Genomic DNA, 24,966 nt, shown 5'->3' on the forward strand with positions numbered 1-24,966 from the left:
AGAATGAAGGTTCGGATAAATAACCCCCAAAACGCGACAGAAAAGGAAAAGGGAAAAGAGTCCTTGACGCGCGAGATCCACTGACCGGACGCTCCGGTGGTAGCGACCGGATGCTACTACCCAGCGTCCGGTCGATTTCAGAGAGGTCCAAATCCTCTGGAATCGTGACCGGACGCGTCCGGTGGTCCATGACCGGACGCAGGCAGGGTCCGGTCAGTTTAACTTTGTCATCCTCCGATCGACCGGACGCTGAGCCCTTTCTGACCGGACGCACAGACGCAGCGTCCGATCACTCCTTCATCAGTAGTTCACCTCCTGTGAACTGACCGAACGCTGGACAGCAGCGTCCGGTGCAGCGTCCGGTGCACCTTTTTCAGCAAACCTTCAACCTTCCTTTGCGCTGCCTGTTCCCAATCAAGTCCCAACTTGAATAAGATCCAAATAAACACCAATTGGGACTGATGTGAGTGACCTCTCTCAAACCCTCATATTTTTCAAAATATTTTGCCTTAGGCTATAATTCTTTTTAAGAAAATAGGCAACAAGAGGGCAAATGGAACAAAACGACAAACAAACATTCATGCATATGTAATGCTTGTAAGTAAATCTAGTTGCTTGTCAAGTTTGATCCAAGGTTAAGCTTCTTCACACGCTTTTCGGCGGTTATCTTAACCATGTTAGACAAGCCCTATATGCATTGCCACAAATTAAACATGTTGTATATTACAATGAATGCAAGGGACAACACAAGCTCAATTTTTAGTGAAGTTACTAAAATCAAGTACATTGAGCTCATTCCGCAATCTACAAAATGTAGCCTCATCTAGCGGTTTAGTGAAGATATCCGCTAATTGATCTTCGGATCTTACACCTTCTAGTGATATATCATTTTTAGCTACATGATCTCTTAGAAAGTGATGGCGGATATCTATATGCTTGGTGCGAGAGTGTTGAACCGGATTATTTGCAAGTTTTACCGCACTTTCATTGTCGCACAAAAGAGGTACTTTCTCTAGAACTACTCCATAGTCTAGTAAAGTTTGTTTCATGTATAATATTTGTGCACAACAAGCACCCGCGGCAATGTATTCCGCTTCGGCGGTGGACAAAGCCACACTATTTTGTTTCTTGGAGGACCAAGACACAAGTGATCTACCAAGCAAATGGCACCCTCCGGATGTGCTCTTTCTATCAACTTTGCATCCGGCGTAATCCGAATCGGAATAGCCAATTAATTCAAATAAAGCTCCTTTGGGATACCAAAGGCCAATGCTTGGTGTGTGCTTAAGATACCTAAGGATTCTTTTTACGGCAATTAAATGAGTTTCCTTAGGACTAGCTTGAAATCTAGCACACATACACACACTAAACATGATGTCGGGCCTAGATGCGGTTAAATATAACAAGCTACCAATCATGGAACGGTAGAGAGTTTGATCAACCGAGTTACCTCCCTCATCTAGGTCGAGATGTCCATTGGTAGGCATTGGGGTCTTGATTGGCTTACATTCATCCATCTTGAATCTCTTGAGAAGATCTTTTGTGTATTTCTCTTGAGAGATGAAGATGCCTTCTTTCATTTGCTTGACTTGAAAACCAAGAAAGAATGTAAGCTCACCAATCATTGACATCTCAAACTCCTTAGACATCAATTCACCAAATTCTTTGCATGAGTCTTCATTTGATGATCCAAAGATGATATCATCAACATATACTTGACAAATGAAGATATGCCCATCAAGCTTCTTGGTGAATAGTGTGGTGTCGACCTTCCCAATGGTGAAGCCCTTCTCAATAAGGAAGTCCCGAAGGCGCTCATACCAAGCTCTTGGGGCTTGCTTAAGCCCATATAGTGCCTTGGACAACCTATAAACATGATTAGGATATCTAGGGTCTTCAAACCCGGGAGGTTGATCAACATAGACTAGTTCATTAATAAAGCCATTTAAGAATGCACTTTTCACATCCATTTGATATAGTTTCATTTCATGATGTGATGCATATGCAAGAAGGATACGGATGGCTTCTAATCTTGCAACCGGTGCAAAGGTTTCTCCAAAATCTAGACCTTCAACTTGAGAGAACCCCTTTGCCACTAGTCTTGCCTTGTTCCTCACAACAACACCTTGATCATCTTGCTTGTTGCGGAACACCCACTTTGTTCCAATGACTCTTGCATCTTTTGGTCGCTCTTCAAGATTCCAAACTTCATTGCGAGTGAAGTTGTTCAACTCTTCATGCATGGCATTGATCCAATCCGGATCTTTAAGAGCATCTTCTACCTTGGTAGGCTCATAGCAAGAGACAAAAGAGTGATGAGCAATAAATGAAGTAAGCTTTTGAGATCGAGTCATCACCCCCTTTGTTGGACTCCCTATGATGAGATCTTGTGGATGATCTTGTAGGAGAGGTGTATTTCTTCTATTGACCACTTGAGGAGGAGGTTGTGGAGCATCAACATCTTGTGCTTGTACCACCATTTGCTCATGGGAGATATGAGTATCTTCATTTTCTACTCTCCCAACTTTTTCACCATCTTGTGGTACATTTGATGAAGAGGGTTGATTAATGACTTGTACATCATCTTCATCATCTTTTGGCTTGATGTCTCCCACCGGAATATTCTTCATAGCCTCCCTCAATGGTTCATCACCTACATCATCAAGATTCTCATGTGCTCCTTGGGAGCCGTTAGATTCATCAAATTCCACATCATATGTTTCTTCAACCAAGCCGGTGGCATGATTAAATACTCTATATGCTTTGGACTTCAATGAGTAACCAACAAGAAAACCTATATCACAACGCCTTTGAAACTTCCCTAGGTGTTGCCGCTTCTTGTAGATGTAGCACTTGCAACCAAACACCCTAAAGAAGGAGACGTCCGGCTTCTTCCCATTGAGCAACTCATATGGAGTCTTGACAAGGAACTTTTGAAGAAATAGGCGATTTGATGCATAACATGCGGTGTTGATTGCTTCCGCCCATAGAGCTTCGGGGGTGTTGTACTCATCTAGCATTGTCCTTGTAAGAGTGATCAAAGTCCGATTCTTCCTCTCAACTACACCATTTTGTTGAGGAGTATAGGTTGCGGAGACTTCATGTTTGATTCCAACTTCATCACAATAAGCTTCTATATTTGTGTTGTCAAACTCTTTGCCATTGTCACTTCTTATCTTCTTGAGCTTCACTTCAAATTCATTTTGAGCTCTCTTGGCAAACTTCTTGAAACAAGATGCAACTTCGGATTTGTCATGAAGGAAGAACACCCATGTATATCTTGAATAGTCATCCACAATCACAAGACAATAGAGATTTCCTCCCAAACTCTTGTATGTTGTTGGTCCAAATAAATCCATGTGTAGGAGTTCTAGCACTCTTGTGGTTGACATGAAAGCTTTGGTTGGATGAGTGTTTGCAACTTGCTTGCCGGCTTGACATGCACTACAAAGCTTGTCCTTCTCAAACTTCACATCCTTCAACCCTCTCACCAAATCATTCTTCATAAGCTTCTTGAGTGAGCTCATCCCAACATGAGCAAGTCTTCTATGCCATAGCCACCCAAGTGTTGTTTTGGTGAATAGGCAAGTCTTCAAGTTTGCATCTTCGGAGGTGAAGTCAACTAGATATAAGTTGTTGTATCTAAATCCATTGAATATCACTTGATTGTCATCTACCTTGGATACAACCACCTCCTTCTCGGTGAATAAGCATTGAAAGCCAAGATCACACAATTGCCCAACGGATAGCAAGTTGAAGCTCAATGAAGCAACATAGAGCACATTGGAGATGGAATGATCATTTGATATTGCCACTTTGCCCAATCCTTTAACCTTGCCCTTTGAATTATCTCCAAATGTTATTTTCTCTTGTCCATCTACCTCTTCATCTAGTGAGGTGAACATACGAGGATCACCGGTCATATGTTGAGTGCAACCACTATCAATAACCCAATGACTTCCACCGGTCTTGTAGTTCACCTACACACAAGAGATTCAAGCTTTAGGGATCCAAGCTTATTGAGGGCCCTTCACCTTCTCAACAAGTGACTTAGCCACCCAAATTTTCTTAGGCCTACTCTTGTTGGGGGGACCCAAGAACATGACTTTCATCTTTCCACTTGAATCTTTTCTAAGCATGTAGTGAGCATTGAAAGCAAAGGGTCTAGCATGCTTGGGCAAGGGTTGTGGCGGTGGAGTTTGACACTCATGAGCAAAGTGGCCTTCTTGTCTACATTCAAAACATCTCTTTGGCTTTGGCTTTGGCTTTGATTGTTGGTGTTGAGCTTGAGCCTTCTTCTTCTCTATACTTGCCATATATCCAATGCCACTTCTATCCATCTTCATGACGGTATTCATGAGTAGCTCACTTTGGAGATGCTTGCCCCTAGCAAACTTGCTCAATCCCACCTTGAGATGCTCTTTCTCCATCTTGAGCTTCTTGTTCTCTTCCTTGAGAAGATCATTGTTCTTCTTCCTCCTTGAGTTTCTTGACTTCTTCTTTTAACTTCTCATTTTCAAGGATCACCTCTTTGTCATGATCAAGAGTTTCTAGCACAATGGTGTTGTGACTTTTCATTTCTTCAAGATCTTTCATGAGCTTCTCATTGTTACTCTTGAGCTTGACATACTCATCATAGTCATTGCACTCAACCACTTGCTTGCCCTTGCTACTAGATCCATGCTCAATGCTTTCATCAATTAAATCATCACATGAGGTAGCTATATCAATCTTAACAACATGGTTAGTAGCATCATGTGGCTCATTTGGTAAGAATTCTTGTGCAATAATAAGGGTATCATAATTGATCTTTAGAGTTGCATATTCATCTTTTAGCTTATTGTGACTAGTGATAAGCTCATTGTGCACCCACTCAAGTTTATCATTTTTATCTTTAAGCTCTTTCTTAGAAGATTTGAGCTCCTTGAGTTTGGATGATATAGAATCATTTGTTTCTTTGAGCTCATCATTGGCCTTTTCTAATGTGTCACATTTAGCTAAGAGTGAGTCATTTTTAGCATCAAGTTTTTCATTTGTAGCTCTACTCTTTCTAATGATCTTAGTATATTTTCTTAGTATTTTGACAAGATCATCATAGGTAGGTGAGTCATCATCATCGCTATCACTATCATCATCACTAGCATGTTCATCATCACTACTATCATCACTCTTAGTTACCTTGCGTTCACCTTTGGCCATAAGACATAGGTGCGTAGAGGATGATGGCGATGGTGGTGGTGAAGATGCAATATTAATAGCAATGGCGGCCACCTTTTCATCGTCACTATCATCATCGGATGATCCACTTGATGAATCAATGTCCGTGAGCCAATCACCGACAATATAGGCCTTGCCACTCTTCTTCTTCTTGTAGAACTCCCTCTTTTTGCCATCTCTCTTCTTGTATGGCTTGTTCTTCTTCTTTTCATCTTCATCACTTGAATCATCTTTCTTGCCCTTGTTCTTGAACTTGTCTTTCTTGGGCTTTGTGCATTGATGAGCTAGATGACCAAGTTCGCCACAATTGTAGCAATCCATCTCGGAGATTGGCTTTCTTCTTGAGCTAGTGAAGAACTTCTTCTTCTTGCCATCAAACTTGATGCCACTCTTGTTTAGCCTTTTTAGCATCTTGGTGGTCTTCTTCACCATGAGGGCAAGGCTTTCTTCATCATCTTCATCACTTGAGCTCTCATACTCAAGTCTTGCTTTGCCCTTGTCTTGGCTAGCTTTGAATGCTAGGTCCTTCTCTTTCTTCTTTGTAGAGGATGAGCCATCTTGTGGTGTGATGTGCATGTACATCTCATGAGCATTGATCTTTCCCAAGATTTGTGTCGGTGTAGCGGTGGAAAGATCACCTTGATGTAGCACGGTCACAATGTGCCCATATTTATCAATGGGGAGGACACTCAAGATTTTTCTCACAACATCGGATGGTGACATTTGAGTAAGTCCAAGCCCATTGACTTCCTCTACAAGAACATTTAATCGAGAATACATCTCATTAGCACTTTCTTTGGGAAACATCTCAAAAGAATTTAGCTGTTTAATCACAAGATGATAGCGTTTCTCACGCTCACTCTTGGTTCCCTCATGGAGCGCACAAACGTCCGACCATAGAGCATGGGCGTCTTTGTGGTTCCTTACACGATTGAACACCTCTTTGCAAAGGCCTCTAAAAATGGTGTTGCGAGCCTTTGCATTCCATTTCTCATAATTCACTTCATCGCCTTGAAGTTGTGCGGCATTCCTAGGTGCGGGGAACCCTTGAGAGGCGGCTCTAAGAATTCCAACATCTAGAGCTTCTAAGTATGCCTCCATGCGGATTTTCTAATATGGAAAATCATCTCCCTCAAAGATAGGAGGAGGTCCATCCCCGTGAGACATCTTGCTCTAAGCGATTAAGCTTAAAAAGTGAGCACGAGGCTCTGATACCAATTGAAAGGATCAAGATGCCCAAGAGGGGGGGGTGAATTGGGCTAATTCTAAATTCTCTTGCAATAATCAAATCCTACGGATAGCCCAATTAACCCCTTGTGCCTAGAAAAGTGTTTATATTAAACTAATGCACGACAACCTCTCAACCTATGTTCCAAACTTACTCTAGCAAGCAATTCTATGGATGTAAAACAAGTATTGAATTGCTCAAAGTAAATACTCAAAGTAAGTGCTCAAAGTAAGTAGAGAGAGAAAGGAACGCGGCGATGTTTTACCGAGGTATCGGAGAGTCGCCACTCCCCACTAGTCCTCGTTGGAGCACCCGCGCAAGGGTGTAGCTCCCCCTTGATCCGCGCAAGGATCAAGTGCTCTCTACGGGTTGATTCTTCGACACTCCGTCGCGGCGAATCACCCAAAACCGCTCACAACTTGAGTTGGGTCACCCACAAGCTCCGCCGGGTGAACACCAAACTCCCAATCACCACCAAGCCGTCTAGGTGATGGCGATCACCAAGAGTAACAAGCACGAACTCTCACTTGACCACGCGAAGCCTAATGAGAAGATGGATGCACACTTTGCTACTCTTGATTTGCTAGTGAGGCTACTCTCTTGGATTCTCAAATCACAAACACCTCACTAGGATCTTGCTCTTCTTAGCACTCACAAACGTGTTTCTCAGCTGTTGGAATGAGCAAAAGATGCTCCACTCACGAGTGGAGCTTCTATTTATAAGCCAGCCTAAAAAACTAACCGTTATGAGCTTCTGCGGGATGACCGGACGCTCCGGTCGTGATGACTGGACGCTCCGGTCAGTTCAACCCGTGAACCAGCATTCAAGTGATGATCGGATGCTGTCAGGGTCCGGTCAGTACCGACCGGACGCGTCCGGTCGCTCTTGGATGCTTACTGTAAACGACCAGACGCTGGATACTCAGGGTCCGGTCACACTGACCGGACGCGTCCGGTCACACTTTTCCAAGTCTGGACCCTTACTGGAGTTGACCGGACACTGGCCCTCAGCGTCCGGTCACATGACCTCCCAGCGTCCGGTCACACCAGACTTGATCTTCTCGGTCAAATGAACTGACCGGACCCTGCGGCCAGCGTCCGGTCGCACCGGAGCCAGCGTCCGGTCAGTATTTGACCCTCCATTCACTTCCAACTTCCGAACATATGTGAATGAAGTTTGCTCCAAAGGATTTTAGGCATTCATAGGAGCTACCTAGAGCTAGTTTTAACAAGTGTGCACCACACCTAACTCACTAGACTCAACTAGGTCAAGCTACCCGTTCATACCCCCCTTCATAGTACGGCCAAAGGAAAAAACAAAGTCCTAAACTACTCTAAGTGTCTCTCCAACTTCAATCGACACTTAGAACTAGTTATCCTTAACCTTGTCGTCCATCCTTTGAAAACCGAAACGATTTCCATCGTAGGGGCATGACAACCTCGATTGCCCAATCGATCTCCATTACCATGACCTAACTTAATTGCCTCTGTAAAACACACGTTAGTCATAGTAATCTTGTATTGACATTAATCACCGAAATCCAACTAGGGGCCTAGATGCTTTCACCCTCGGCCACACCCGACGTCTGGGTCCGCGCTCCATCACGCCCAACAACGACTCACGATCTTGCACCCATCTGTTGCTCTCGTACAATGAGTATAAATAGCCCCTTCATGACTTCGCAGAAGTCTCAAAAGGGCTCAGGGCTCCTGTCGGGTTTATAAACTCAGGGTCCCCAATGGGCCCGCTTTTCAGCAAAAGCTCGGCCCAATAGACGGCATTACAACAACGTGCGACTCCTGGGTCGGCTTAGATACCTAACGACAGGCCAGAAGAGCAATCTAGTCTCTGACCGGAATGCCTGGCCAAGGAGGGGACAACACTCGCTTCCGACTCCAACCCGCTTTTCCGACCGAGAATACATCGAACCTCTACTTACAGCTCTTCTCCGACCGACGCGGTCGGAGCCGATTGGGAACAACCGACCGAGGACGCCCGCTCGGTGAGAACCCAAGAATCAGGCGGAGCAGATAAGGCAAGACGCTTAAGTCAATCGCAATACCAAGGATCGTACCCTGCACACTTATAGGACAGTACCGCCAGGCCATGCTAGAAGGGTGCTTTCCAACCTTTCAGACGTGTCAGAACACGAACAGTGTTATAGGCGTCGACATTTGTGCTATAGTATGGTAGGCCCCGACATTTGCCATACTAGAAGAACACGATGAAGCCTGCCACATGTATCTAGGCGTCAACAGTATTGTGGGCGCCGACAAACCGTCTTGTACCCTACGACGTGGGCAACAAGACTAGATAGCACACACACTATCTTTCTCTCTCTCTAAACTTGTAAGGCAGTTCTCTTCATCTATAAAATGGGATGCGCTCTCTTTTAAAAAGCGGATGATTATTTCAACTCTCTCTCTTCGCTAGCTTTAGACATTCTAAGCATTTGAACAGCTCCACAGTTCTAGAACTCTAAAGCTATACAGAGCATATGCTCTAATACTTAGCGCACGATTGAAGCTCTCGTCACTTTTGGCCCTTTGGTTCAGAGCTCGACCGGACCTTTAACACCCCCTTCTTTATTCCCACTCGTTTGTAAGCCCACAGCAAACCTCAAACACCTGGGCTCAGGAATAAAGTCACCGACCGACTGGAACTGGACATAGGGCATGTTGCCAGAACCAGTATAAATCCTGTGTCATTGAGTGCTAAGCTACATCCGGTCACAATGCACGATAAAACTATAAATATTTACTTGTTGGTCATTTTTCGCACCGACAGGTTCAATATCTATTTTTGGTCTTCTCCAACAACAAGACCTAAAAGACAACCCTTTATGCAAATGGGTCTTCAGGAGAGAGAATACTCAGATTTGTGTTATGTCTCTCCTGACATCTAAAATGGGTCTTCCATATAGGTATTCTATTGGATGCTATAAGTATTATGTTAGAGACCTATTTTAAATTTGGATTCTACAATAAGTCTTCTGTTGGAAATAGCCTTAGGCCATATATAATATAGAGCTGCTGGTGGAGACTCTTAAAGAGAGAGAAACAATATAAGAGCTTCACTCTACAACGCAACAAACTCTTGCTAACTTTATTTTTTCGTTCAAACTAGTCTGTGCCCCACATCCTAGGGACGCATCAGGCGCCTGGAGCATCGGCCGCTTGCGCGAGCGTCGATGCCGGGCTGAAGCGTCTTTGTATCCTCCACCATGGCATAAAAAGTCTCCTGCTTATAAGCGCTCTGCCATGTGTGTGCGTTGTACAGACCTTTATGAGCACTTGTTCATACGTGGAGACTACGTAGGTCCTGTTCGTTTCTCTTATAATCCGTCTTTTTTAGTTTGTTTTTTAGTCAGAACAGTTTTTTTTCTCTCACAACAAATCAGTCAGAACAGTGTTTCGGCTTGTTTTTTCAGCGAAGCGAACGGGGCCATAGAGGGCGTAGGCATTGACGCATTAGAGCTAGCCTTGGGCAAATTTTACCGAAAACCGAGAACCGAATCGAAAAAACCGAGAACAGAACCGAATTTATCGAGAACCGAAATCTCGGTTCCCTGTTCGGTTCCCATTTCCTAAGAACCAAAATTTGTTCGGTTAATTCGGTTCCTCCCCTTGGTTAACCGAACTACCCGAGGAACCAAACTCCCGCCTCCCGGAGACCCGGAGTCCCGGCGCCCCCCTGCGACGGCCGACCTCCCGCGGCGCCGCATCCCCGCCTAGAGTCTGGCGCGCCCTCCCGAGTCGCTGATTTTTTGGAAGCCGGAGTTGTTCGGTTAGTTCGGTTCGGAACCGGAACCGAACCGAACTAACCGAAGCCGAATTTCATCGGTACCAATTCTTTAGAAGAACCGATCGGTAGCGACTTTCTTGGGAACCGAAGAACCGAGGAACCGAGGATTCAGTTCGGTTCGGTTCGGTAGTACCGAATGCCCAGGGCTAATTAGAGCAAGTACAAGTATACAAGTATAGTGGTGTCTAGTCAGCAGGCTAAGAGCTGCTCCACGTCAATAAAATCTGAGCTGGAGGAGAAAGAATAGATGAGAGAATGGCGCGGGCGGTAAACATGTCGCCCGGCTGAATCACGGGTTCGAGAAAGAATCGTCAAAGATCGAGCGGCTGTTTGCTGGCCCGGCACCCTCTCTCCTGATCCTGTGTTCCTCGCATGCTAAATGGTCCTCCTCCCTGTGGCTGGCCTTTGCTAGCTTTCCATCAAATCTCTACCATACCTATATTTAGCACCACAAAGAAATTCCGTTAGTTTTTTATTGGCCACAGCCGCTAGAGACGACTTCTTCGGCTATATCGACCTGCTGGCGTACGTGGTGTGTCCTTAGTGATCGTTCGTCAACAACCTCAGCCTTCAGCTAGCGGCTGATTCGATCAAGCGCCTAGAGTCAGTTGTTGGCGCGAGGTTCGTAAAATGAACTGTGCTTACGACACGGTAGCCAAACAATTCATGGTATCGATTCTACGGCCAACTGATGAATTTTGACTTGGTTGCCACAGGTGTCGTCCATCCAAAGGCGTCCTAGTTAAATCGGATCCACGGACTCTAAAGCTGGCATCACTCTTGAGGTCATCCAGCTTGTTCGGGAGGCCGTATCGTATCGTGGATTATTTACTGCTGGCTAGTTTGGTGTGAGAGAAAAACACTGTTCCTGGCTGGAAATTTACGATTGTTTATGAGCAAGCGAACAGGCTGATCATCATCCGGCCCTGCCCATCTCGCTAAAATTTGGTTTATACTAATACTTATGTTGATTTGTTATGAGAGAAAAAAAGCATGGTTCTTTTATTGAAAAGTACTGCTGATGGTTTTGTTTTTATCCAAGCGGCTAATATTTAGCTCTTAAAATTATTATCTCTAGTGGATTAAACACCCCATCTAATAATCCAATTAATACCTTAAAATGAATTACCACCTAACAAAAAGTTATTATTAGAGGAATCAAACAGAGCCTTGTTAGTCAACTCAGTCAATACAAAGATACTAGTGGCCAGTCAGCACAGGTAGCAATTTTCCGCTGATGCAAACAGGCAAACACGCCCCTAGTGAAAATCTCAACTCTGCAATTCTTTAATTCTGACGGGCGGGACCTGCATGTCAGACACAGCTCCACCACCGCGTCCACCCCGACCCCTTTTTTTTTGAAACAAAGACCCCTGCAACTCTAGAGCCGAGCAGGAGCAGCAGCAGCGGCAACGGGAGCGGGTGGGTGGGGCGTGCCGCGTGCGCGCGCGGCCCGTGGCGGTGCTCCTCTGCCCCGCTATATAAAAACTCGGCACTCCGTGCTGCAGCCGTGCGTCGTTCGCCTCCGCCAATCCGGCTATCCAGCAGTCAGAGCCACCGCTTTGGTCAAACGTGACGGACTCGCTCCGCCTCTCTACGTACTAGATCCTTGAGGCAGCGAGCGGCGGCGGCGACCGCGGAGGGGGGGGTCCCGGAGGGAGATGGAGGCGAGGTACGAGGCGCTGCGGCGCGCGACGGAGGAGGTGGCGGCGGTGGACGCGCACGCGCACAACCTCGTGGAGCACGGCTCGGCGTTCCCCTTTCTCCGCTGCTTCTCCGAGGCCGAGGGGGATGCGCTCGCGCTCGCGCCCCACTCCCTCTCCTTCAAGGTACGCCCGCCGCCGGCCACTTCTCTTGGAGCTCGCTACTAACTCCGCACTAGCACAACTCCCACCCCGCCCCGCGGCCCCGCTTCCTCCCCGCTCCTGTGCTCTTGGACCTTGCTACTAATTCCGTACTACCGGTGCTCTGGTAGCAGTATATTCGAAATCGCGGCATTGATGGGAGGTGACCGTGCTAGATCGTGTCGATTGAGGTTTTCGTTGGCATTTTTTAATAGTTTTATTTATTGGCGGTCCCTGATGTGCAAACGCTGCTACACGTCCGATTCAGCTCCGTGTTCCTGAATTCACTAGTACTGTGGATCGACTCAAAAAATTATTTTAGAAGGTGGCAAGTAGTCCTGATTTGATTGCATTAGCAGATTTGCTCCTACGGCTAACTAACAAGTGCTACTAGTTGGTTTTGGAGGGTAGTGCAGCTGTGCAGGGTGGGCACATATAACTGATAGACAGGGATGCAAATTTACTGCAGTTGGCCAGCTTGTTTTAGCAGAATATGCTAAGCTCGTCGTTTTCTACAGTGCGGCATGCAGATGGCAGCAGCATTATGGGCTGCCTTGCCATCGTGCAGTAGAACGTGGTGGCTGTATAGTACTCCGCCTTTGATTGTCTCCTTGCCTCCTGATGAGTCATGAATGCCTGGGGTCCTTGTGAGTGGTGGGGCTGCTTGTTCCGAAACTGGAACCGAGTCTTGCGTATATGCACATGAGGAGCTGGTGTCCATGGCCTCAGGGGTTGTGGGGCAATTTTTCCAGCAGCTTTTATCCATGTTAGTAATTACAGAGTCAGCAGGCCTTCTACTAGCTTTTTGGCCTAAGAGCAAGGCTAATAATATAACTGGTTTACTGGTTGTAAGGTTCTTACAGCCTTCTCTTAGTTCACTCATATAGTAGTTAGCTATTTACAGTTAATACATGGCCCACTTGTCTCTCTCATAGGCTTTCTTGGTTTTTGTGCCCAAGCCGACTGTAAGCTTACAGCCTGCTTCTCCTCTCTCTCCTCCCCTTTCTCCTCCACCTCAGTATTTAGTCGGCTTACAGCCTGCTATTATACTTGCTCTAAGTATCGTTGTCCTTGCCATGCGATCAGCCAATTACTGTAGCACTTGCAACATGTTTTTGTTAGATTTCTCTTTCAATAGCGTGTGGGGAAATCTGACGCGAGGCATGTGCCCGTTTATGTAGTAGAATGTTTTTATAAGGCACCTAGCCTACGTAAGGGTGCACTATCATATAACTCATTACATCCGTGGAACCTCATGAAATGCTCAAATGCAGAGAAGCCTGAGGGACATTGCTGCATTGTACAACTGCAAGCCCTTACTTGAGAAGGTGGAGAAGTTCAGAAGTGCTGAAGGATTGAAATCGATTGGCTCCAAATGCTTCCAAGCTGCCAACATATCTGTCATCCTTATAGATGATGGCATAGCATTCGACAAAATGCTAGACTTGGAGTCTCACAAGGCATTTGCTCCTGTAGTTGGCAGAGTTCTGAGAATAGAAAGGCTAGCAGAAACAATCATCAATGATGTGAGTGTATTTCTCTTGTTTTTCTCTCTAGGTATTACATTTTTTTTTCTGTATTCACTTTTTTTTTTGTTACTAAGTGCAAAGGTTGCTTGGGAAAAATTTATACTTTAGCAAAATAGCATGACCATTCATTATGGAACCAGTAACCTATATTACATTTCTTATACTGAAATATCAGATCAGCTATTTGTAGTTAATAATCCATTTTAACTACTTTTTAAAAAGTAATGTTTAGTCAACTTGCACGATTACCATTTTCAGGAGTCATTCAGTGGATCAAGCTGGACACTGGACTCATTCACTGAAAGCTACATAGCTAAGCTGAATTCATATCCTCCAGATTTTTCAATACCCTTTGCAAGCCAATTGAATTATTTTTCTTTAGTTCATTTTGATTTAGGAATATCCTTAACTTATTGCTCACAATTTCTAACCAAATTGTTGCATTAAAAAGCATAGCTGCATATAGAAGCGGCTTAGAGATCAATCCCAATGTTAGCAAGACCGATGCAGAGGATGGTCTTCGTAAGGAGCTAACAGGTAGACACTTTTTTTTTTGTCATGGAGATAGAACGCCTAAAACAATCTCAACAAAATTTGCAATTATGTTCCTCCATGTTTTTCAGGTCCTAGGCCATTTCGGATTACAAACAAGAACCTGATTGACTATCTATTTACCTGCAGTCTTGGAATTGCTGTTTCACGTAACCTGCCAGTGCAAATTCACACAGGGTGACGACAATTTGGCTCCTAGTATGAAAGCAATGTTATATTTTGGTTGTTTCAATATCTAATACATGTACATATACTCCTATACATTTTTCAGTTTTGGAGATAAGGACCTGGACTTGCGAAAGTGCAACCCACTACATTTGCGTGCTGTTCTTGAGGACGAAAGATTTGCTAAGTGCCAAATTGTTCTTCTACATGCTTCTTATCCATTTTCTAAGGAAGCATCCTATCTTGCATCTGTTTACTCCCAGGTAGATCCTGATTTTCTCCTATTGCATATATTTTGGTTTCATGGCTTTTAAGTTTTATCCATCCCTAAAAAACAACAATCAGGTCTACCTTGATTTTGGCTTGGCGATTCCAAAACTTAGTGTTCATGGAATGACATCATCCCTGAAAGAGCTTCTGGAGCTAGCTCCCATAAAGAAGGTAAAGCGTCCATCTTCTGACTAACAGTTTCTAGAAAAGTTCAAGTTCTGAAATTAATTCAGTCTACCTTATGATCCTGTGTTGCTTAAAAACAGAACTAAGTTTTATCCTGTCTTCACTATCGATCATATTGTTCATATTTCACTCTGTACTCTCACTACACTAGCTGGGTTAAGTTTTAATAAACACAGAAAATGCTGCAGTAGCAGGAAATGTTCCAGAATTCAAGTTCTGGTAACAGACAATACTGCAGTTAAATATAGTGGGCATACGCACTGCTAACGTGATGGGTGGGAGCATCAGTTGTGACGCCACCCATGTGGTTCGAGCCCCCATTGTGCTGCATTAAAAGTTCCCTCACTCGCTCGCTGTTTAGACTATCTTCAGCTGCTGGCATGGGGAGTGCCACATGGGTGGCCAGCCTCTTAGATCAAAGCCTTTAGGCCTATCTTTCCTCAAGGGTCTGTTTTTTCTTGGTTAAATATGTCGCGCCAGATTATTTTCTCCAGAAGTGGTTGATGCATATCATAGGCAGACATTCTTAGTCTGGGTTTAACTGCTTATGAACAAGTTATGACCATTCTGTTTGAGTGCCACTCTTGGCTGTAGACTTATGCATTTTTTATTAAAAAAATTATAGAATTCATCCAAGTCTTCTGAGTGAGGCATTTTGTTGACGCCGAATTGGATCTCGGATCACACACCAGCAATGGCTAGAACGCCTAAGGTCGCACACGCCAAAAGCAGCGAACAACTTCAAGACCAACAAAACCGATCTAGAGATCGATTAGGCCGATTGAAACCCGTCCTTCGCCGATAGATCTCGAGAACACCTCCTAGGGAGACCCGTCGGGGAGATGCATGCCGAGGTTGTCCTAGGATTGGCAAGGCCAACTAGAACGCCATCGAATCTCACGGAGAGATCCGCCGAACGGCAGGAGATTGGAAAAGTAGGGTAAAAAGGATAATAGATGTAAAAAAGATCGATTGGATGTTGGATAACTCAATCGGCCATGATCCTCCAATATATATAGAGGGGGTGGTCTTATCCCAGTAGGAAACCCTTCCGAGACGCAATCTTCAAGTTTTCCACGAGTTTGGAAGAGTTTGGATTCTCCTGGGTTGGAACTTCTGACCCTGCGCAAGTCGGAAGTTCTGACTTGCGCAGGATAGAAAGCCTTCCAGAGGGCATAACTCCTTCATCCGGATTCCAAATTGAGCATTCCATATATGTTTTTTTGACCATCTTGACGAGAGGAACTCAACGGTGGAGTCCATTATGCATATTGACAAAATGTCAAAAATGACATTTTTAGCTGTCAACACATTTACAGACTCATGGTTCAAACACAGCGAACAAACACGACTCGACCTAGCCCAAACTGACCTAGGTTCCAAGTGCAAGTCCTAGCCCTTGTAGTTTCTTCGCACCAGCCATGCACCAAAGGCTGTGCTCATCCTTCAGCTCACTCCAAATTGTGTTAACCGATGGAGATGCCCCCTCAAACACACATGCATTCCTATGTTTCCATATAATCCAGGCACCGAGAATAATTAAAGTGGTCACTCCTTTTTAACTTTTCTCATCGTCTTGTGTCACCAATCTGCAAAAGTACTGTCAGTTTTGATATACAACAACAACAACAACAAAGCCTTTAAGTCCCAAACAAGTTGGGGTAGGCTAGAGTTGAAACCCAACAGAAGCAATCAAGGTTCAGGCACGTGAATAGCTATCTTCCAAGCACTCCTATCTAAGGCTAAGTCTTTGGGTATATTCCATCCTTTCAAGTCTCCTTTTATTGCCTCTACCCAAGTCAACTTCGGTCTTCCTCTGCCTCTCTTCACGTTACTATCCTGACTTAGGATTCCACTACGCACCGGTGCATCTGGAGGTCTCCGTTGCACATGTCCAAACTATCTCAACCGGTGTTGGACAAGCTTTTCTTCAATTGGCGCTACCCCTAATCTCTCACGTATATCATCGTTCCGAACTCGATCCCTTCTTGTATGACCGCAAATCCAACGCAACATACGCATTTCCGCGACACTTAGCTGTTGAATATGTCGTCTTTTCGTAGGCCAACATTCTGCACCATACAACATAGCAGGTCTAATCGTCGTCCTATAAAACTTGCCTTTTAGCTTCTGTGGTACCCTTTTGTCACATAGGACACCAGACGCTTGCCGCCACTTCATCCACCCTGCTTTGATTATATGGCTAACATCTTCATCAATATCCCCGTCCCTCTGTAGCATTGATCCTAGATATCGAAAGGTATCCTTCCTAGGCACTACTTGACCTTCCAAACTAACATCTTTCTCCTCCCGAGTAGTAGTGTCGAAGTTACATCTCATATACTCAGTTTTAGTTCTACTAAGTTTAAAACATTTGGACTCCAAAGTCTCCCGCCATAACTCCAGTTTCTGATTCACTCCTGTCCGGCTTTCATCAACTAGCACTACATCGTCCGCGAAAAGCATACACCAAGGGATGTCCCCTTGTATGTCCCTTGTGACCTCATCCATCACTAAAACAAACAAATAAGGGCTCAAAGCTGACCCTTGATGTAGTCCTATCCTAATCGGGAAGTCATCCGTGTCTCTATCACTTGTTCGAACTCTAGTCACAACATTGCTGTACATGTCCTTAATGAGCCCGACGTACTTCGTTGGGACTTTATGTTTGTCCAAAGTCCACCACATAACATTCCTTGGTATTTTATCATAAGCCTTCTCCAAGTCAATAAAAACCATGTGTAGGTCCTTCTTCTTCTTCTTATACCGCTCCATAACTTGTCTTATTAAGAAAATGGCTTCCATGGTTGACCTTCCGGGCATGAAACCAAATTGGTTCATAGAGACCCGCGTTATTGCTCTCAAGCGATGATCGATAACTCTCTCTCATAGCTTCATAGTATGGCTCATCAACTTAATTCCCCAGTAATTTGTACAACTTTAAATATCCCCTTTATTCTCGTAGATCGGTACCAATATACTTCTCCTCCACTCATCAGGCATCTTGTTCGATCGAAAAATATGGTTGAACAGCTTGGTTAACCATATTACAGCTATGTCCCCGAGGCATCTCCACACCTCGATTGGGATACCATCCGGTCCCATCGCCTTACCTCCTTTCATCCTTTTCAACGCCTCTGTGTCAGTTTTGATATAGTCAATCAAAATGAAGTACTCTTCTCATTGTCTTGGCCTTCCTTGTTTGATCGTCAGTTTTGATATCCTGTGACTGGCTGCAGTCGGTGGGAAGTGGTACTGTTCTCCTGTTCAGTTTCTGTTTTGGATTTCAGTTTTAACTCTACACCTGTAGTTCTTAGTCTTTCGTTTCAGCTTAATTTCTTGTTTCCCCCTTTGTTTTGCTGTACTGTTTTTGACGCGTTGTTGCACTTCCCACTTCTCTTGATGAAACACACGTGCAATGCACATTCTCAAAAAAATTGCTAGTGCTAGTACGCTACTTGGTTCCTGCCAGTAGTGATTCTTTCATCATAACAAGTACCTATCCTGGAAGCTGTCCGTAGAAATTCAGTGATGGCTAGTCAGACCTTCCATCTTAGGCATTACAAAGTATCTTGTTCCTACTTTGTGCTACAATACATTCAATTTACTGATGTTAGTGTTTTTCTTTAATATTCAGTATCATGTCACCTTAGTAACATTACTCCATTTTGATTGATTATATATATATCCTGATGAATGTGACTGTCTTGCTGCCACTTAGATATGAGCAACCTATGTATTTCAACTTGTCAAGGTACACTTTGCTTGGTATTTCTAATTTGCAAAAATTTTCAGGTCATGTTCAGTACAGATGGATATGCTTTTCCAGAGACATATTATCTAGGTACATTCATCATCTTATATAGTTCATAAAATGATCGAGGAGCATTGCATATCGGTACAAATGTTAAATATCTTATCAGAAATCAAGGTGCACGAATGGTAGCTTACATTAGGATAAGCAAAAATACTTTTTTTTTTACCATGAACAAAGAGATTAGAAAGGATGTGCAACGGAGACCTCCAGATGCACCGGTGCGTAGTGGAATCCTAAGTCAGGATAGTAACGTGAAGAGAGGCAGAGGAAGACCGAAGTTGACTTGGGTAGAGGCAATAAAAGGAGACTTGAAAGGATGGAATATACCCAAAGACTTAGCCTTAGATAGGAGTGCTTGGAAGACAGCTATTCATGTGCCTGAACCTTGATTGCTTCTGTTGGGTTTCAACTCTAGCCTACCCCAACTTGTTTGGGACTTAAAGGCTTTGTTGTTGTTGTTGTTGTTGTGTGATGGGATTTTGATTTATAGATATGTTTGCTACAGTTTGTATTGTGAACCATGGAAGGGTGTATCTACATATTGAATATGTATTTAATATATGCTGTTTTAATGTTTCATTTCTTGATTCATACATTGTGCTGATTCACAGGTGCAAAAAGGGCACGGGATGTTGTTTATCGTGTCCTATCTGCTGCATGTGAAGATGGAGACCTTAGCATTCAGGAAGCCATCGAAGCTGTTGAGGACATCTTTAGAAGAAATGCATTGCATTTGTACAAGTTAAATGTTGTCAACGGATCAATAAATCATGAAACTACCATAGTTGGTGACAGTGTGTCATTGTCTTCTGTTGAAGAAGATGTGCTCTTTGTTCGAATAATCTGGAGCGATGCTTCTGGTCAATATAGATGCCGCGTAAGTACCTTTTTCTGACCACATACTGCAATATGATGCGAAGTATTGATACTTCTCATGATCCATGGATCGATAAAGTTCTCTGTTAGTTTTACCATGGAAAATAAAGTTATCAGTTGATTTTTCTCTTGCACTGTTATCTGCTCCATACAAAGTTATATACGCTTGTATAATGAACTTTGCCCAGCATATTACACCTACAACCAACATAGCACGTTAAGTATGTTCTTATAGTTGCAAGTGTTCTTTCTGAGTCTTGAGAAAATAGTACATCATATTTTATTCACTTCTCAAAGAATTCTTCCAGGTTGTGCCAGCTGGACGATTTTATGAGATTACAAGGAATAAGGGTGTTGGTCTGACTTTTGCAGCAATGGGAATGACTTCATTTTGTGATGGCCCAGCAGATGGGTCTAACCTTACTGGTGTAGGCGAGATCAGACTTGTACCAGATATGCCAACACTTCTTAGGATCCCATGGTATTTCTGATTGTTTTGAACATTCTTTACTACCTTTTTAAATAACTTGATCAATCTAGGAGGAACAATGTGGCATTGTGAATGTAAACATGAACAAAGAACCACCTAAATTCGTGTTGAAGAGGACTTTAACCTGGTTGGTGGGAGTGCACACCAATTGAACTCAGCCCAGTTCCTTCTTAAGTACACTTTTCAGTTGACACACCCATTGTGACACTTGTTTTCGTTCTTCTTATTTATTGTCTTCTGCTTACTCCTGTTTCCACATCAATGATATGCTGACTTACATTCTGTTGCTATTCACCTATTCCTCTCTCATATCTATGCATTTGAAGTTCCTATGTTAATTATATGGGTAACTACTACTCCCTCAATTCCAAATTGTAAGTCTGTTTGTTTTTTCAAGGTACATAATTTTTGTTATGCACCTAGATATATGCTATGTCTAGATACATAAACGACTTAAAATTTGGAACGGAGAGAGTACTAGAATAGGGTATATTGAAATAGCATGCCAGTCTCATTCCTTTACTAGTAATCACCTAATAATATTCTTGTAAAATAAAAAACTAAATTATGTTATAACTCTAAAAATCAATTGCTACATTATGGTTAAGAGTGTTCTATTTTCTTGGTTTTTTTCTCGAACACCCAGGGGAGCTGCATATCATTTCATTAAGAAGAAAGATGAGTACACAGAGATAAGAAACCCCATAACACAACACACCCACCTTACTTAGGGAAAGCACAAATTTTTAGCCTATGACAAAAGCAAGTGACACAACTACCAGGGCCAGGGCAGGACTCAAAAGTGCCCATCTAGTGATTCTGTTTTCTTGTTTAGTTCATATTAATTCATCAAATGCATTAAGACATCATGTTTTATTCTTTTAATAATATTAATATACCTATTAAAGTTGGCTTGGTTATGCTAGTATAAATTTTATGTTTGTAGAAGCCTCACTTCTAATTATGTTAATGGTAGATTACTCTTGTTACAAGGTCAAGACGCGAGGAAATGGTGATGGCTGACATGCAAATAAGGCCTGGAGAAGGCTGGGAATACTGTCCTAGAAATGCCTTGAGGAAAGTCACAAAAGTTCTGCTAGATGAGTTCAATGTGGTAAGAATAAATCCACACTTTCTCCTGTCTAAATTTTCGAAGGCCGTTTCGCCTCATGGATTCTAAATTGCATTTGTTTTGGTATTCATGCTTAGTTATTTATCCTTTCAGACAATGAAGGCAGGTTTTGAGAATGAATTTTTTCTTCGCAGAAAATTAGTAAGGTAGCTCTTCCAGGCTATGTTTCCTATTGAAAGTTTTAAAACCTTTTTTATTCTTTATGGATCTGAATAGAAAATCTCTGCAGTGATGGAGTTGAGCAATGGGTTCCATATGATAATACCAATTACTGCTCAACTTCAGCATTCGATGGCGCATCATCCATATTACAAGAAGTATATTCTTCCCTCAAAGCTTCAGGCATTATTGTTGAGCAGGTAAGGGCTTTACACTTGTCATGTGCAAAAATTTCATGTCGAAGTACAACATTTGATGTCAAACTTATTAGTTCATTTGCAATGATTTCTTGATTGATTTTTTTTTTTTCTGTGTACCTCTACCTCCCCCCTCTCCTCTAAAAAATGGCAGTTGCATGCTGAGGCTGGAAAAGGGCAGTTTGAGATAGCCTTGAAGTATATCTTGTGCACTCTTGCGGCTGACAAACTCATATATGCCCGTGAGACTATTAAATCGATTGCTCGAAAGCATGGACTGCTAGCAACATTTCTTCCAAAGTAAGTTATGGGTCAACATAGATAGGTCCGCTCATTTAAGTTTCACCACATTATGGTTCGATAATGGAGACTAACTTATCTTGTGACCATAGGTGAAAAACAGTAAAGTGAAATTAAGCTAACAATTTATTAAATTAAACAGAAACAATTTAAGTACTAGCTTCATAGAATGGATTTGTCTGTTTACCTCATTTTGTGCTAGTAGCAAAATGTTTGTGAACAGATTTGGCCAGGCAAAAGAGAGTTGAAACTCTTTTGGTGCTGAAGGGAGCCGAAATATGAGCTATACTTGGTCCATACTGGATGATCACCAATCATTTCAAACTTTATGGGCCTATTTGTTTGCCTGCACGAGCGGCCTGGCTGACGGGCTGCAGCTTCTTGTATTTGGTAGGCTGGAAAGCCTGGCGGGCCAGGCTTGGCATGCCGCTTAAAGCAGCCAAAAGCCTGCACCTGGGGAAACGAAAATGAGGTTCTTTTCTTCTAGGATCGACCCGTGCTCACAAGCTATGGCCCACAGCTCATGTAGCCGAACAAACATGGGGAGCAAGGCTCTGGTTAAACACATTAACCAAACAAAGCTGGTTGCACCTCCCCAGCGGCCCAGCCTAGCCTGCTCATATCTGCTCTGGCCCAGTCCATCCTCACGGGCCACCCTCGTGCAGCCTACCAAACAGGCCCTATTTTATTTGATATCTGATTCTTTCTTCTGCCTGGACACTTTCCAGGCCTGATTTGAATGATCTTGGATCTGGTTCTCACGTGCATCTGAGCTTGTGGGAGAATGGTCAGAATGTTTTTATGGGGTCAAGTAAAGATAATTTTCATGGAATGTCAAAAACTGGACAACAGTTCCTTGCTGGAGTGTATCATCATCTTCCATCAATATTGGCATTTACTGCTCCTCACCCAAACAGGTAATGTCTTCTATTAACTCTTCTAAGAATGCCCTGTAATTCAATTGAAATCTTGATAACTCAAGACATTCTTTGTTTCTCACATAAGCTGCATGATATTTACAAGATGTCAATTCATTTATCCCTATAATCCAGACAGCATAATTTGCTACTCCTCTGACAAAATGCCAGGAAACTGTACTGATGAAACCATTTCAACAGTATGTTATGTGCTCCCTATTTAATGATCAGGTTCACTTGATTTTTTTTTTTTTTGTGTATAGCTATGACCGGATTCAACCAGATACTTGGAGTGGAGCTTATCAATGCTGGGGGAAAGAGAACAGGGAAGCTCCATTAAGAACCGCATGCCCACCTGGTGTGCCTCTTGATTTAGTCAGCAACTTCGAGATCAAATCCTTCGATGGTTGCGCAAATCCGTACTTGGGTCTTGCTGCTATCATTGCTGCCGGCATCGATGGGCTAAGAAGAGACCTTAAGTTGCCCGAACCAATTGGTATGAATTCCTTTTGCCTGGCCTTGTCGGTAATATTTGGAAACAATCCTAACAACATTTGATCCGATAAGTGACAAGCGTTTGCCGTTCGGTACTGGATGAAGTACTATATGTCTAGAAGAAAACATCATTACCTCAGTATGCAAATACCTTATGTGATTCGTGCTGTTTGCAAAATCAAACCCTTCTGATCACGCTTCCAAACTGAAGAGGCTACCGCAGAGCCTGCAGGAATCTGTAGAAGCGCTTTCTGCAGATAAGGTTTTGCATGAATTAATTGGTGATAAACTTGTCACAGCTGCGATAGCTATACGGAAGGTCAGCATTCTTTAATTTTATTTTCTTTTAGCATGCTTTAATCTCTTTTTATTGTTTTAATTTTAAATATTCTGTACGAAAACATTTTAGACTCCATCACCATTCCGGCATTTTTTTTCCCCGCAGGCTGAGATCGATCACTTCGCGAAGAATCCGGGTGCATTTAACGATCTCATCCACCGTTACTAGGGCCAACGAACGGAATGAGAAGCTACGTTTTCTTGGGCGTGGCAAGGGGGTTTCACTGTATGACCAACCGAGAGACTATGTGGAAGAATAAATTCTGTTCCAACGGTTAACTTCGGATTCTCATATCCTGTGACTGAACTTGATACCCGGTGTTTCTCTTATCAAATATATAAAGGTTCTTTAAAATGTGAAACGATAGGTGATAGGCAGCTGCTCTCTGTGCCTTGTCGATCGGAGGTTGTAGCTGTGAGAGATCGGTGGTCGGGGCTTGAACGTCGTACGGTGGCGAGGCGCCGTGATCGCACAACGAGAGAGAGAGAGAGAGATGACGGCTAGGGTTCTGGAACTCCCGGCTCCCAGAGAGAAGCCGAGTAATGTGATTACTCTTAGCTTAATTATCCAAGTGTCTTACAATTGATATTTATAGCTAATGGAAATAACTGAAATAATACTATGGGCCTTTAGGCCCCTAACCCCTGCGTCTGCTATCAGCCACTAATGGGCCTCCTCCGGCTATAGGCTAAGCCGGTCATAACATCTCTTCCCGCCTGCACAAACAGCTCGTCATCGAGCTGGAAGTCAGGAAACTGCTCGCGGAACTCCGGAAGAGACTCCCAAGTGGCGTCGTCGTCGAAAAGGCCTTGCCACTTGACCAGCAGGCGCCACTCACCGCGACGCTGCTGCGCCTGCAGGATGCGCTCTGGAGCAGGAAGATGCCGGCCGTCGAGGACCGGGGGCAGCTCGCCGGCTGCTGCAGGAGGATCGCCGCGGTGGGGCTTGAGCAGCCCCACGTGGAAGACGTCGTGAAGCCGTGCGCCCTCCAGAAGCTACAGGCGGTAGGTGACGGAACCGATGCGTTCCAGAACACGGAACGGACCGGCAAACTTCGAACCGAGCTTGCGCTTCGCCCGAGGGTCAAGGGACTGAGCCGTCCGGTGGAGCAGGCGCAGATAAACCCAATCCCCGACCGCAAACTCCACGTCGCGGTGCCCGGCGTTGTAGTACTTCTTAGACAGCTCCTGCGCTTGGAGAAGGCGCTGACGCACCTCGGCCAAGATCATGTCCCGGTCTCGGAGAAGCGTCGCGGCGGCCTCGGAACGGGCCGACCCCGGCTGATACGGCAGGATGGGCGGTGGAGGGCGACCGTAGACCACCTCGAATGGCGTGGCGCGCAGGGCCGTGTGGAACGAAGTGTTGTAGCAGTACTTGGCCCAAGATAGCCAATCCACCCATGCGCGCAGACGATCACCTGTGATACATCGAAGATACATGGCGATCA

General features: G+C 44.0%; 1 protein-coding gene across 2 annotated transcripts; it reads left to right on the forward strand.

Annotated features, from left to right (window-relative positions):
- The first annotated feature begins 11,694 nt into the window (after positions 1-11,694).
- On the forward strand, positions 11,695-23,880 carry LOC136525477 (protein fluG-like). 2 transcript variants are annotated; one of them, XR_010776513.1, is made up of 18 exons: positions 11,695-12,079; positions 13,369-13,620; positions 13,882-13,948; positions 14,044-14,160; positions 14,247-14,352; positions 14,447-14,603; positions 14,686-14,781; positions 18,592-18,640; positions 19,225-19,490; positions 19,798-19,970; positions 20,973-21,093; positions 21,205-21,257; positions 21,341-21,470; positions 21,622-21,767; positions 22,496-22,684; positions 22,948-23,180; positions 23,391-23,498; positions 23,625-23,880. XR_010776513.1 is itself a non-coding variant. In XM_066518451.1 (18 exons), exons 1-18 carry the CDS (start codon positions 11,912-11,914, stop codon positions 23,685-23,687), a joined length of 2,529 nt encoding a protein of 842 aa, XP_066374548.1. In that variant the 5' UTR covers positions 11,695-11,911; the 3' UTR covers positions 23,688-23,880. The 2 variants fall into 2 exon arrangements, 1 of the variants encoding a protein (XP_066374548.1); XM_066518451.1 differs by having other exon boundaries at positions 23,356-23,498.
- Positions 23,881-24,966: the final 1,086 nt, after the last annotated feature.

The sequence above is a fragment of the Miscanthus floridulus genome, chromosome 2, assembly GCF_019320115.1.
Source record: "Miscanthus floridulus cultivar M001 chromosome 2, ASM1932011v1, whole genome shotgun sequence".
Lineage (NCBI taxonomy): Eukaryota > Viridiplantae > Streptophyta > Magnoliopsida > Poales > Poaceae > Miscanthus > Miscanthus floridulus.